At 47.4% G+C, this 12,300-nt stretch overlaps 1 protein-coding gene across 2 annotated transcripts; it reads right to left on the bottom strand.

Moving 5' to 3' along the window:
* Positions 1-2,290: 2,290 nt before the first annotated feature.
* LOC119331532 (noroxomaritidine synthase 3-like) lies at positions 2,291-3,969 on the bottom strand. Of its 2 annotated transcripts, XM_037604699.1 has the most exons (2): positions 3,491-3,969; positions 2,291-3,352 (listed from the first exon to the last, which is right to left on the bottom strand). In XM_037604699.1, exons 1-2 carry the CDS (start codon positions 3,938-3,940, stop codon positions 2,414-2,416), a joined length of 1,389 nt encoding a protein of 462 aa, XP_037460596.1. In that variant the 5' UTR covers positions 3,941-3,969; the 3' UTR covers positions 2,291-2,413. The 2 variants fall into 2 exon arrangements, with proteins under 2 accessions (XP_037460596.1, XP_037460595.1); XM_037604698.1 differs by having other exon boundaries at positions 2,291-3,969.
* Between the last annotated feature and the right edge of the window lie 8,331 nt (positions 3,970-12,300).

The following is a 12,300-nucleotide window of genomic DNA, read 5'->3' as shown; positions in this document are numbered from 1 at the left end:
GCCATTTCATTTTTGAAAAAAACAAAAGAAAATGATAAAAACTTCAGAAAATAAAATCCTTCAGGAGGTAGTTATATTACTACACCTACTAGTTATGAAAATTTGAAAACTTAAATTTGAACATGTTTTGCAAAAAGTGTAGGGAAAATGTAAAACGGCTATAACTTTTGCATACGATGTCGGAAAAAACGTATAATATATCAAAAATTCAGAACGAAAATCCGCATCCGATTTTGACGGCCTACGGCCTGTTTGCAATTTTTTAGAATCCTCAAATTTCAAAAGGAAAAAAGATATGCTCAAATTTCAGTTTTTTTAATTTTGGTCAAACTATGGTCAAACTACTTATTCAAGAAGTATTAATGTTACTACATAATTATTCAAGAATATTAGTGTTACTAAATAATTATTTCAATTTTTTGAATTTTGGTCAAATCTGGTCAAACTATGGTCAAACTGTGGTCAAACTATGGTCAAACTTATTCAAGAAATATTAGTGTTACTAAATAATTACTACTTTTTTAGAATAATAGTTTCAAACTCAAATGGTGAAACGGGTGACCTAATGCTCAAACTAAACTGCTGATGGTTAATAGGATTGACAGCTTACATTTGTCAGGAAAACAACAAGTGCAGACTTGGAAAGTAAGGGGAATAGAACTCCGAAGTTAAGCGTGCTCAGGCTGGGTGAGTGAGAGGATGGGTGACCGACCGAAAAGTTAGACGATTTGGAATGAGTGATCCACACTTGAGCATTTAAGAGGGGTAATTAGAGACTAAATCATCAAATAATTCAATTCAGAAAATTGAAAATCGAAAAAAATCAAAAAAAATCAAAATTTTCAAAAAAAATTCAAAAAAAATCTTTATTACCGGTTGGTAACACCAACCGGTACTAAAGGTCCCCCATGCCACGGCACGAGCTCACGCCATCATGGTGGGCCTTTAGTGGCGGTTCGTGCCGAACCGGTACTAAAGGGGGGGGGGGGGCCTTTAGTGCCCACACTTTAATGCCGGTTACAGAACCGGCACTAAAGGCCCTTACGAACCGGTTTAATGCTCCGTTTTCTACTAGTGTTTTCGACAACTCCGGCGCTGAAATTTGAAAATTTAGTACCTGTGGCGGGTGACGAGGGCTGCCTGCCACAAGTACTTTAACCTAACACTAGCGAGCAACGTCGAGGACATGCCATAGCTGTGTTCTGTAAAAAGTGGAAACGCAACAAGGTTAACTAGTGGCAGCAGCTAAACGCCGCCCACCACTGCTTGGTCTTCTATCTGTGGTGGGCACTTGTCGGTGCTCGTCATGGATGAGTTACCCAAACAAGTCCAACCCTGCAGGTAATAACTGTGGCGAGCCGCGAGCGCCGCCCGCCACAGTTAAGCCATTAGTTGTGGCGGGCATGCTTGCTTTTAAAAATAATTGTGGCGGATGCCCTGCCGTGCCGGCCACTAATTTGTCATCTCCTATAAGCCTTTTCCTAGTAGTGTATGTTGCCACGATAATCTAAATCCCTTCATCAAGTTGATAGGAGTAGGCACAGTTGTTGGCATGATAGTTGCATGCATTATCCTGATGATGTAGAGGCCAAGAGTATTCCTCCTTTTCGAAAAAAAAATTGTTCACATCGACTTGTACTTATCCAGTCCTTTTTTCTCGGGCCCTAATCCACACTTGAGTAAAAAAGATTGTTTTCCTTCTCTGATGCGCGTCTCCCTTCCTGTCCTTCGATTGCGAGGACACGCCTGCTAACTACTCAGAGCATCTCCAACAGGCGCACAAAAGTTTCGCGCGCTAAAATAATTTTAGCGCGTCACTGTAGCATTTTTAGCGTGCCGGACCCAATATTTTTTTATTAGATGCCCAAAAACACGTGTCAAAAAACACACGGTGCAAATTGTGAAGTGCGCGCAACCAGGCACCCCAAATTTGCACCTTCCGGTAGCAGTTTTTAGTGCATGCCCAAACCATTTTTGCGCGTGAACTATTTTACAACTTCTGCCGAAGCTGTCCGGCGCCCAAAAATCTGAATTTTAGTGCGCAGAGCAGTTTTTGTGCACATGTTGGAGATGCTCTCCCTGGCCTCCCGTCTCCGGCGACAACTCCATCTAATTGAATTGGGAATCGAATACGAAAAGGCCTCCCACCGCCACCTGTCAAAACTTCGACTCGCTTACGCCTGTGAAGCTGCTGGTTATGGCTCGTTCCTGCCTCAGCCTCGCCCACATCTGGAGCCTCGCTGCCGCCTGTTCCTTCTCCAAGGAAATACAAATTTAGGCAACTTGCCAATAGCTGCTCCGTTTTATTATTACACCATGTTACACCATTTGTAAGCCTACATGCCACCTAAGTAAGCTCCTATGACACTTGCGCATACATAATACGTACATGTAGATGTCTGCTATATGCGAGCTAGCCGTGCACGCTGGGGAAGTTCCTCCTCTTCAACGCAACGGCGAACCCGTTCTTCATGTGGAGTATGATGGACAGCTTCGGCTCCACGACATGCCCCGGCACGGCCTCAACGGCGAAGTTCCACAGCACGGCGGCTGCGACGACCTTCATCTGCGTGAAGGCCACCTCCTTGCCGAGGCAGGTCCTGGGACCGGCGTTGAAGGCCATGAACTTGTATGACGGTTCGTACCTCAGTTTTCGGTCGTCGGCAAGCCACCTCTCTGGCCTCAACTCCATGCAGTCCATGCCCCACACGCCCTCCATCCTCCCCATGGAGTAGGAGTAGATAAGTATCTTGTCGCCGGCCTTCATCTCGTGGCCGCTCGGGAGCACGTCACCGGCCGCTGCGGCCTTGTGCAGGAAGGGCACGGGCGGGTAAAGCCTCAGGCACTCGCACAGTGCTGCGTGCAGGTACACTATGTTGCTCAGCTCGCCCACGTCGAACACCACCATGTCGTTGGCGGTGGCCAGCATCTTTGTGGCCGCGATCGGCGCCAGCTCGTCCAGGATCCTCTGCTCCACGCGTGGATTCTTGCATAGGAGGTAGAAGAACCACGACAGCGCCGTACCGGTGGTGTCCCGGCCGGCGAGCAGGAGGTTCACTGCGGTGTCACGCAAGAACTCGTCGCTCGCGTCACCGTTGCTTATAAAGGACGACAGCATGTCGGAGGATTCGCTGACGCTCTCGCCGCAGAGGTTGTGCTCGGATTTGCGTTTGGCGATCATGTCCGCGGCGAACTGGTCTATGGTCCTACGAGCCACGGCCATCTTCTTCTCTGGGCCGAGCTCATACCGGTACATGAGCCTCCAGCACGCCGGTGGGATGATGTGTCGGAGGATGACCGTCGCCAGGACGTCGTCCATGGCGCGCGCGAAGGGCACAACGGGGAGGCCGATCTGCAAGCAGCCGGGGTCCACCCCGAAGACAAGGTTGCAGGTCATGTCGAATGTCAGCCTCAGGAACACGTCGTGCAGGTCACAGCGGGCGCCGATGTCAGCAGAGTGCGAGAGGAAAGGAAGGAGGCTCTTCTCGACCTTGTCGCGGCCGCACCGTGCCGAGAAGACGCGGAAACGGGGGCCGGCCATGAGGAGCTGCGACTTGGCACGCTGCCGCTGCCAGGACTCGCCGTCGGCGTTGAAGATGCCATTGCCCAGGACGTCGAAGATCTGGCCGAACTCCTCGCCCTTTGGGTAGTTGAGGAAGTTGGACGTGAAGATGTGACGCACATTGGACGGGTCGCAGGTGACGAAGTACCGGACGCCGGTAAGCCCCGCGTGAGCTGGGAAGTTGTAGCGCGTGCCGGCGAGGACGACGGTGGCCCAGTCATGGTAATCCGGTCGCCTGAGGTCAGCGATCATGCCGAAAAGATGGCCCAGTAGCGGCCATTCGGTCGGCTCCTCCTTGCATGTTTTCTTGGACTGGAGATGACGGTAGTACAAGACGAAGCAGCAAAGGAGAGAGAGGACTCCTACAAACCAATCCATGGTGTAGTGGAGAAGTTTGGGTGCAGTGCACCTTGGGAAGGGATTGCTCGTGTATTCAACTATTCATCAAGTACTTATATCACATGCTTAAGTCGTACTGCCAACATTCGGCGGTGTATTCAACAAATTGCATTCGAATTTTACAGAATCGATATCGTACACGCACCCATGCTGGTGACATGCTATTCCCAGCCAGCCACACACTGCATGACTATCGCGAGAAAGAAAAGTCGGTGACGCACGAACACGTGGGTGGATTGCAGAGCACACTCTTTGGATGAGTGGCTCATAGGGTTTCGGGAGAAAAAAAGTTGATTTCAACTTCAAATTGCCATCTTGCAAACTTAATTCGTAGTGAGAAATTCCAAGAACCGGAAAGCATGTAGGAAGAGAATGAAACAACAGAGATATTCCGCCAATAGTTTTCAATCAACGAATATAACCATAATGTAATTATGACCCAGATATCCAGTGAACGTCAAATTTTAGGCATGACAAAATGAATGTTTTCCATAGCAACTTGTGTACGCTGAGGATGGCAAGATTAGTTGATGAGCATGACAAATCCACCTGAGTTTATTTGTTGTTAGAAAGTTATTGTGCTTGCAAACTAAAATTTTCATCATCACCCCATTATATAATGCCATGGAAAACATTCAATTTGCTATGTCTAAAAATCTGACAACAAAGTTTTAGCCTTTCTCTATAACTATAAATGTAGTTCATGATTTTTCTCACCAGTTTGTAAATTTGCTTCTTCACATCTAAATTTTGTGATATTTATTTGTAAACAGCAAAGAGGAAGAGCAGTATAGCTAGTTGTATATCTCTCTCATTTGTGCCGGGACCAAGGGATTCCGGAATTTGAACATGGATCCACAAGGCACTAGCCACTAAGGGCCCGTTCGGAAGCTCTCCTGCTCCCAGCTTCCCGAAATAGCTCCAAGAAGCCAGCCGAACGATCCAGCTTCAAGAAGCCCGCTCCTGGAGAACAATCAGCCCGTAGTGCAAATTTCTGGAGCAGCGATCGCACAGCTTCGCAAAAACGAGAAGCGGGAGTTGCTATAAATTACGTGGGAATGGCATCCCAAAATGCTACAGCCTATCCAGCGAATCGTTTTTCTATCGCTAAAGCCCCACACGAACCGTTTTCTGTCAGCGAACAGTTTTCCTATCGCTACAGCCCACCAAGTCGGCAGCCGAAAGCTCACCCAGCTCTAGCGAGAAGCTGGCTCGTTTGGGAAGCTAGAGAGCTTTGGAACGGGCCCTAAGAAATGAGGCCCCGTTCGCTTCGTAGGTTCTGCAAAGGAATTTTGGAGGAACATTGTTCACACAGGTTTATTTTCCTTCGTAATGTTTGGAACGCAGGAAACATGCACATTAATCATGAGGAAACTAGCTTCTTTGATGCTGATTCCTGAGCAATTCTAAGGCCAACTCCACCGCGCGATCCCAAACGGATGTTTGTTTTGTATGGATTATGTCCGTTTGGATAGGGTGATGGGGTCGTGTCCGGGCCTGTCCTGGGATGCGGTGGCCGTGCGCCCAGCACGCGGCCGCATCCTATCCGCGTACATTTTTCTTTGTAAGTCCTTAATTTTTTTTCATTATTTATTTTTGGTACATAAAAAATACATCATCACATTTTGACTAGTAAAGCAAGACAAAAAAAACAATAACCACAAGAATACATTTTAGAAGATACCTAACTTCCATAACTGCTCCCTTGAGTTGGGTTAGGACCTTCTCGATGCACTCATTGTTGATCTGTGAAGGAGGCTCGATCTGGCATCCTCCTTTTTTCTTCAAGCCAGAAGTAGATGTTGCTTCCTCACACCTAGTGTCGTGTCTAGTCTCTAATCTAGCAACAAGTGCACTTGTCTCATTTACAGCCTCTATGCTAGCTAAAAGTGCACGAACATGTACTAAATTTCACTCTATCAATATATCGATGTACTCTTCTTCCCAATACCAAAACTTGCATCCATGCTACACAATAAAATTTGAAGTTAGCACAACTAGTCAAATCTAAAGCACAAACCGAAGCTAAAAAGAGCACATACCCCATGATTTAAGCACTTGATGAACACCCATCCGGGATGTTCCGGCGTTGTAGACACGCGATGCACGACCATCCTTGGGTAGTGGTCGCACTTAATGAGTGACAATGGTGCGCCCACAAGCTTTTGGGTAAGCATCGAGCCCGGCCGACCGCTATTCGTGTATCTGTCGGCGGACCACCAACGTGCAGATCCGAGCGGCTAGAGGAGGAGCCACTGCCTGCATGTGGCCTTGCGGCCCTGCCATGGCCTTCCGGCTAGGTGCCCGGCCAGTCCATGACGCGGCCCGGTCTCCCACAGCCGGGCGAGCTCAAGACCGACCGGATCCGCCCCAAATCCGGCCGGCGGGTGCGCAAACCAGATGGGCGTGGTTGAGTAGCTCGGCGGCGCCGAGGGGAAGGGGCTGGGCGAGCGCGCGCCCGAACTGCAGCGCTGCAATGGCAGCGGCGACGGCAGCAGCGATGGGAAGAGTGCAGGGGGGTGTGGCCTGAGGGAGGGAGGGGGCGGATAGAAAAAGGCCCACCGTGTGTCATCGACTGGGCGGGCCAGGGGAGGACACGCGCAGACGGCCCGCACGTTCGCGTGGTGTCTGTTTCACTCCAAAAACGGTGCAAACTTGGGCCGCGGATGAGTCGAAAGCGGACACAAAACAGACAAAAGTCCGTTTACTCCCGCGCGCTGGGTCGTCTGATTTGTTCATTTTATCCCAAATAAACGAGGACGGACATGATAGGGTGACGCGGTGGAGTTGGCCTAATATCCGCATAAAGCTCATTTTCTCGCGGAAGACCGAGGCGAGGCGCTCTGGCAGTCGCTGTTAGAACCAGAGGGATTAAAAAACTAGAACGCATGTACGGTGAGGTGAGAGAGTTGGAGGTAAAGCTGCCTTGTTTAGCCCGTCTAACTAATTTTAAAAAGCCTGTAGACTACTGTTCACCAAGTGCTTTCCAATGGTCACCGAACGCCCATTCTGACAACTTTCGTGTGTTTGTTTCTTCCGGCGTTTCACACATACATTGCTTCTCCGTTCCTATATTTTCTCTCATTCCTGTGTTTCGTATCCCCACGAACCAAACGAGTCCAAGGAGACGGAAACAAGGCCTGACCTGATGACAACTCATTGAGACGGCGCAGAGGCATGTGGCTAATTTGTTCGCATTCGCTACTAGCAGTGTAGCACAGCTCCGTGAAAATTTAGTGACCTTCATGAAATATTCGAATAGGATAGTGGCACCACCATGATATTCCGTTAATTAATCCAAAGGTTTTATTTTTGAAAAAAATCACATATATTTCATTAGACAAACGTATTACAAAGAGTACACATGTAGTCATCACAGAAAACATATATAGTTGTCTTGCAATATTGCATAAAAGACTTCACAAGAAGTAAAACTAGAATTTAACTTCGACAAAATCTTTTTCACGCCCAAATGTCGCCCACCATCGTCCTCCTCCACCGCCGAGGCAACGTTGAAAAAAGAGGAGAACCGCCTTCATACCAAGATCTAGAGGAGCACCTTTGCATACAACGCTTTTCGAGCCGACGAACCGTACCGCCGCAAGCGACGAGACCGAGACTTTATGGCATGTCGGCCGATGTTCTTCCCCGTGTCCGGTAGATCCCAGCGTCTTCAACTTCATTCAATGAGATCGAAGAAGAGGATCGCCACTGCATTCCGCCATCACTGGTAGAAAAAGAGGCTTCCGTCCAGCCCCATTAGTCGCGAAACTGTAGAAACCGCGACTAATGAAGTCTTTAGTCGCGGTTCGGCAGACGAACCGCGACCAAAGGCCTGGGCCCAGGGCGCTCGGTGGCCAGCTGGTGCACGTGAGGGGATTTAGTCGCGGTTGGCCAGGCCAACCGCGACTAAAGGTGCCCAAAGGCCTTTAGTCGCGGTTGGCCAGGTCAACCGCGACTAAAGCTCCTCCCCTATATATACCAGTTCAGCATGCTCACTTAGCCATTTGGTGCCACTTCTCTTCACAAGCTTCACAAGGGGGTGTAGGTTTGCTTTTGGTTCCTCTTATGCACACAAGGTGTTTGATGAAATGCCCCAAGAGGGTGAAACAAACATGATATGAAGTGTTGGAGCCACACTTGAGGTTCCTCATTTATTTTTTCCTCCTCGATCGCGGTTAGCAACTTGAACCTTTCATGCATGTGTGTCATTGATAAAATATGCATGTGTGTTGTTCATTGTTTAATTTCTATTGTTTATAGCTAGTTAGTTTAACAAATGCATGATGGTTAATTATATATTTTATATTATAATAATGCAGATGAATCGGCAATGGATGTACGGTAACCGACTATCCCGCGAGTTCACTACGGGTTTGAAAGATTTCCTCGTAGTGGCTAATGCGAACAAGCAGAAGGGTTTTGTTATCTGTCCATGTGTTGACTGTAAGAATCAGAAGGGTTACTCTTCCTCAAGAGAAGTTCACCTGCACCTGCTTCGGCACGGTTTCATGCCAAGCTATAATTGTTGGACCAAGCATGGAGAAAGAGGGGTTATACTGGAAGAAGATGAAGAAGGGGATGATTTCATCGATGAAAGCTATCTTGCTCATTTCGGTGATACTTTCATGGAGGATGCTGAAGGTGAAGGGGAAGGTGAAGGGGAAGGTGAAGGTGAAGAAGAGGCACGTGATGAGACCGTTGATGATCTTGGTCGGACCATTGCTGATGCACGGAGATGCTGCGAAACTGAAAAGGAGAGGGAGAATTTGGATCGCATGTTAGAGGATCACAGAAAGTCGTTGTACCCCGGATGCGATGATGGTCTGAAAAAGCTGGGCTGCACACTGGATTTGCTGAAATGGAAGGCACAGGCAGGTGTAGCTGACTCGGCATTTGAAAACTTGCTGAAAATGTTGAAGAATATGTTTCCAAAGAATAACGAGTTGCCCGCCAGTATGTACGAAGCAAAGAAGGTTGTCTGCCCTCTAGGTTTAGAGGTTCTGAAGATACATGCATGCATCAACGACTGCATCCTCTACCGCGGTGAATACGAGAATTTGAATGAATGCCCGGTATGCACTGCATTGCGTTATAAGATCAGAGGCGATGACCCTGGTGACGATGTTGAGGGCGAGAAACCCAGGAAGAGGGTTCCCGCCAAGGTGATGTGGTATGCTCCTATAATACCACGGTTGAAACGTCTGTTCAGGAACAAAGAGCATGCCAAGTTGTTGCGATGGCACAAAGAGGACCGTAAGTCGGACGGGGAGTTGAGACACACCGCAGATGGAATGCAATGGAGAAAGATCGACAGAGAGTTCAAAGATTTTGCAGCTGACGCAAGGAACATAAGATTTGGTCTAAGTACAGATGGCATGAATCCTTTTGGTGAGCAGAGCTCCAGCCATAGCACCTGGCCCGTGACTCTATGCATCTACAACCTTCCTCCTTGGTTGTGCATGAAGCGGAAGTTCATTATGATGCCAGTGCTCATCCAAGGTCCGAAGCAACCCGGCAACGACATCGATGTGTACCTAAGGCCATTAGTTGATGAACTTTTACAGCTGTGGGGCAGACCTGGTGTCCGTGTGTGGGATGAGCACAAAAAAGAGGAATTTAACCTACGAGCGTTGCTTTTCGTAACCATCAACGATTGGCCTGCTCTTAGTAACCTTTCGGGACTGTCAAATAAGGGATACAATGCATGCACGCACTGCTTACATGAGACTGAAAGTGTACATTTGCCAAATTGTAAGAAGAACGTGTACCTTGGGCATCGTCGATTTCTTCCGAAAATTCATCCAGTAAGAAAGAAAGGCAAGCATTACAACGGCAAGGCAGATCACCGGCCGAAGCCTGCGGAACGCACTGGTGCTGAGGTATTTGATATGGTCAAGGATTTGAAAGTCATCTTTGGAAAGGGTCCTGGCGCACAATCAGTTCCGAAGGGAGCTGACGGGCACGCAGCCATGTGGAAGAAGAAATCTATATTCTGGGAGCTAGAATATTGGAAAGTCCTAGAAGTCCGCTCTGCAATCGACGTGATGCACGTTACGAAGAATATTTGCGTGAGCCTCCTAAGCTTCTTGGGCGTGTATGGGAAGACAAATGATACAAAGGAAGCACGGCAGGACCAGCAACGTTTGAAAGACCCTGATGACCGGCATCCGGAATGGTTTCAAGGTCGTGCCAGCTACGCTCTCACCAAAGAAGAGAAGGTCATCTTTTTTGAATGCCTGAGCAGTATGAAGGTCCCGTCTGGATTCTCGTCCAATATAAAGGGAATAATAAACATGGCGGAGAAAAAGTTCCAAAATCTGAAGTCTCACGACTGCCACGTGATTATGACGCAATTGCTTCCGATTGCTTTGAGGGGGCTCCTGCCGGAAAATGTTCGAGTAGCCATTGTGAAGCTATGTGCATTCCTCAATGCAATCTCTCAGAAGGTAATCAATCCAGAAGATCTACCACGGTTACAGAACGATGTGATCCAATGTCTTGTCAGTTTCGAGTTGGTGTTCCCGCCATCCTTCTTCAATATTATGACGCACCTCTTGGTTCACCTAGTCGAAGAGATTTTCATTCTCGGTCCTGTATTTCTACACAATATGTTCCCCTTCGAGAGGTTCATGGGAGTATTAAAGAAATATGTTTGTAACCGTGCTAGGCCAGAAGGAAGCATCGCCAAGGGCTATGGAAATGAGGAGGTAATTGAGTTTTGTGTTGACTTTGTTCCTGACCTTAAGCCGATTGGTCTTCCTCGATCGCGGCACGAGGGGAGACTAAGTGGAAAAGGCACGATCGGAAGGAAATCAACGACATGTATGGACGGCCATTCTCTGACTGAAGCACACCACACTGTACTGACCAATTCCAGCTTGGTGGCTCCGTACTTTGAGAAACACAGAATATTTTACGCTCGGACAACCCGGGGAAGCCTGAATCCTGGATTAGGAAGGCCCACATGGAGACTTTCGGCAGTTGGTTGAGAAAACATTTAATGAATGACAATGATGTTGTAGATCAGCTGTACATGTTGGCCAAGACACCATCTTCGACTATAACGACTTTCCAAGGGTACGAGATAAATGGGAATACATTTTACACGATCGCCCAAGATAAAAAGAGCACCAACCAAAACAGTGGTGTCCGCTTTGATGCAGCAACCGAGAATGGGCAAAAGGTCACATATTATGGTTACATAGAGGAGATATGGGAACTTGACTATGGACCCTCCTTTAAGGTCCCTTTGTTCCGGTGCAAATGGTTCAAGCTAACAGGAGGTGGGGTAAAGGTGGACCAGCAATACGGAATGACAATGGTGGATTTCAACAATCTTGGTTACCTTGACGAACCATTCGTCATAGCGAAAGATGTCGCTCAGGTTTTCTATGTGAAGGACATGAGTAGCAAACCGAGGAAACGGAAAGATAAGAAAACGATCAGTACATCATGCGATGATCCAAAGCGCCACATTGTTCTTTCAGGGAAAAGAAACATCGTGGGAGTGGAGGACAAGACAGACATGTCAGAAGATTATAATATGTTTGCTGAAATTCTGCCCTTCAAAGTGAACACCGACCCAAGCATTAAGTTAAATGATGAGGATGCTCCATGGATACGGCACAATCGTAAGCAAGCAGGGACACAAGGGAAGAAATGATGTGTAATAATTTATTGTACCAAACTTTGTTGAATGGATCATGTGAATTATATTACCCGTGATGTGTTTGGTGTCCATTTTCGAATGATTCGAGATACCACTAATGATACATGAAATTTGGAGTGATTTAGTCATACTCCTTTTTTGATATATTATTTGTATTTTTAACATATTGAATTGAATTAGTTTTATTTTTCTGAATTTTTTGATATATTATTTGTATTTTTAACATTTTGAATTGAATTAGTTTTATTTTTCTTAATTTTTTGATATATTATTTGTATTTTTAGAATTTTGAATTGAATTATTTTTATTTTTATGAATTTTTTGATATATTATTTGTATTTTTAAGATTTTGAAAAAGAAAAAGTATTTTGAAAAATACCTTTAGTCGCGGTTGGTCTGCCCAACCGCGACTAAAGGTTACCCTTTAGTCGCGATTGGTCTGGCCAACCGCGACTAAAGGTTACCCTTTAGTCGCGGGTCGCCTCCCCAACCGCGACTAAAGGGGAGGCTATAAATACAAGGCCTGCTGCCGTCGCCTTCATTTCTCATCTTCTCTGCCGCGCCGAAGGCCTGCCGCCGTCGCCCTCGCCCTCGACGCCGCCCGCCGTCGCCCTCGCCCTCGACGCCGCCCGCCGTCGCCCGCCGCCCCCTCTCGCCCACGTACGGC

This window comes from Triticum dicoccoides, chromosome 7A (genome assembly GCF_002162155.2).
Source record: "Triticum dicoccoides isolate Atlit2015 ecotype Zavitan chromosome 7A, WEW_v2.0, whole genome shotgun sequence".
NCBI classification, from domain to species: Eukaryota; Viridiplantae; Streptophyta; class Magnoliopsida; order Poales; family Poaceae; genus Triticum; species Triticum dicoccoides.
The sequence above is the reverse complement of the archived record's forward strand: the minus strand, read 5'-3'. Positions and strand labels throughout refer to the sequence as shown.

Bases quoted from the DNA above. Each gene is read 5' to 3' on its own strand.
- LOC119331532 (XM_037604698.1), bottom strand. From the start codon at position 3,940: ATGGATTGGTTTGTAGGAGTCCTCTCTCTCCTTTGCTGCTTCGTCTTG.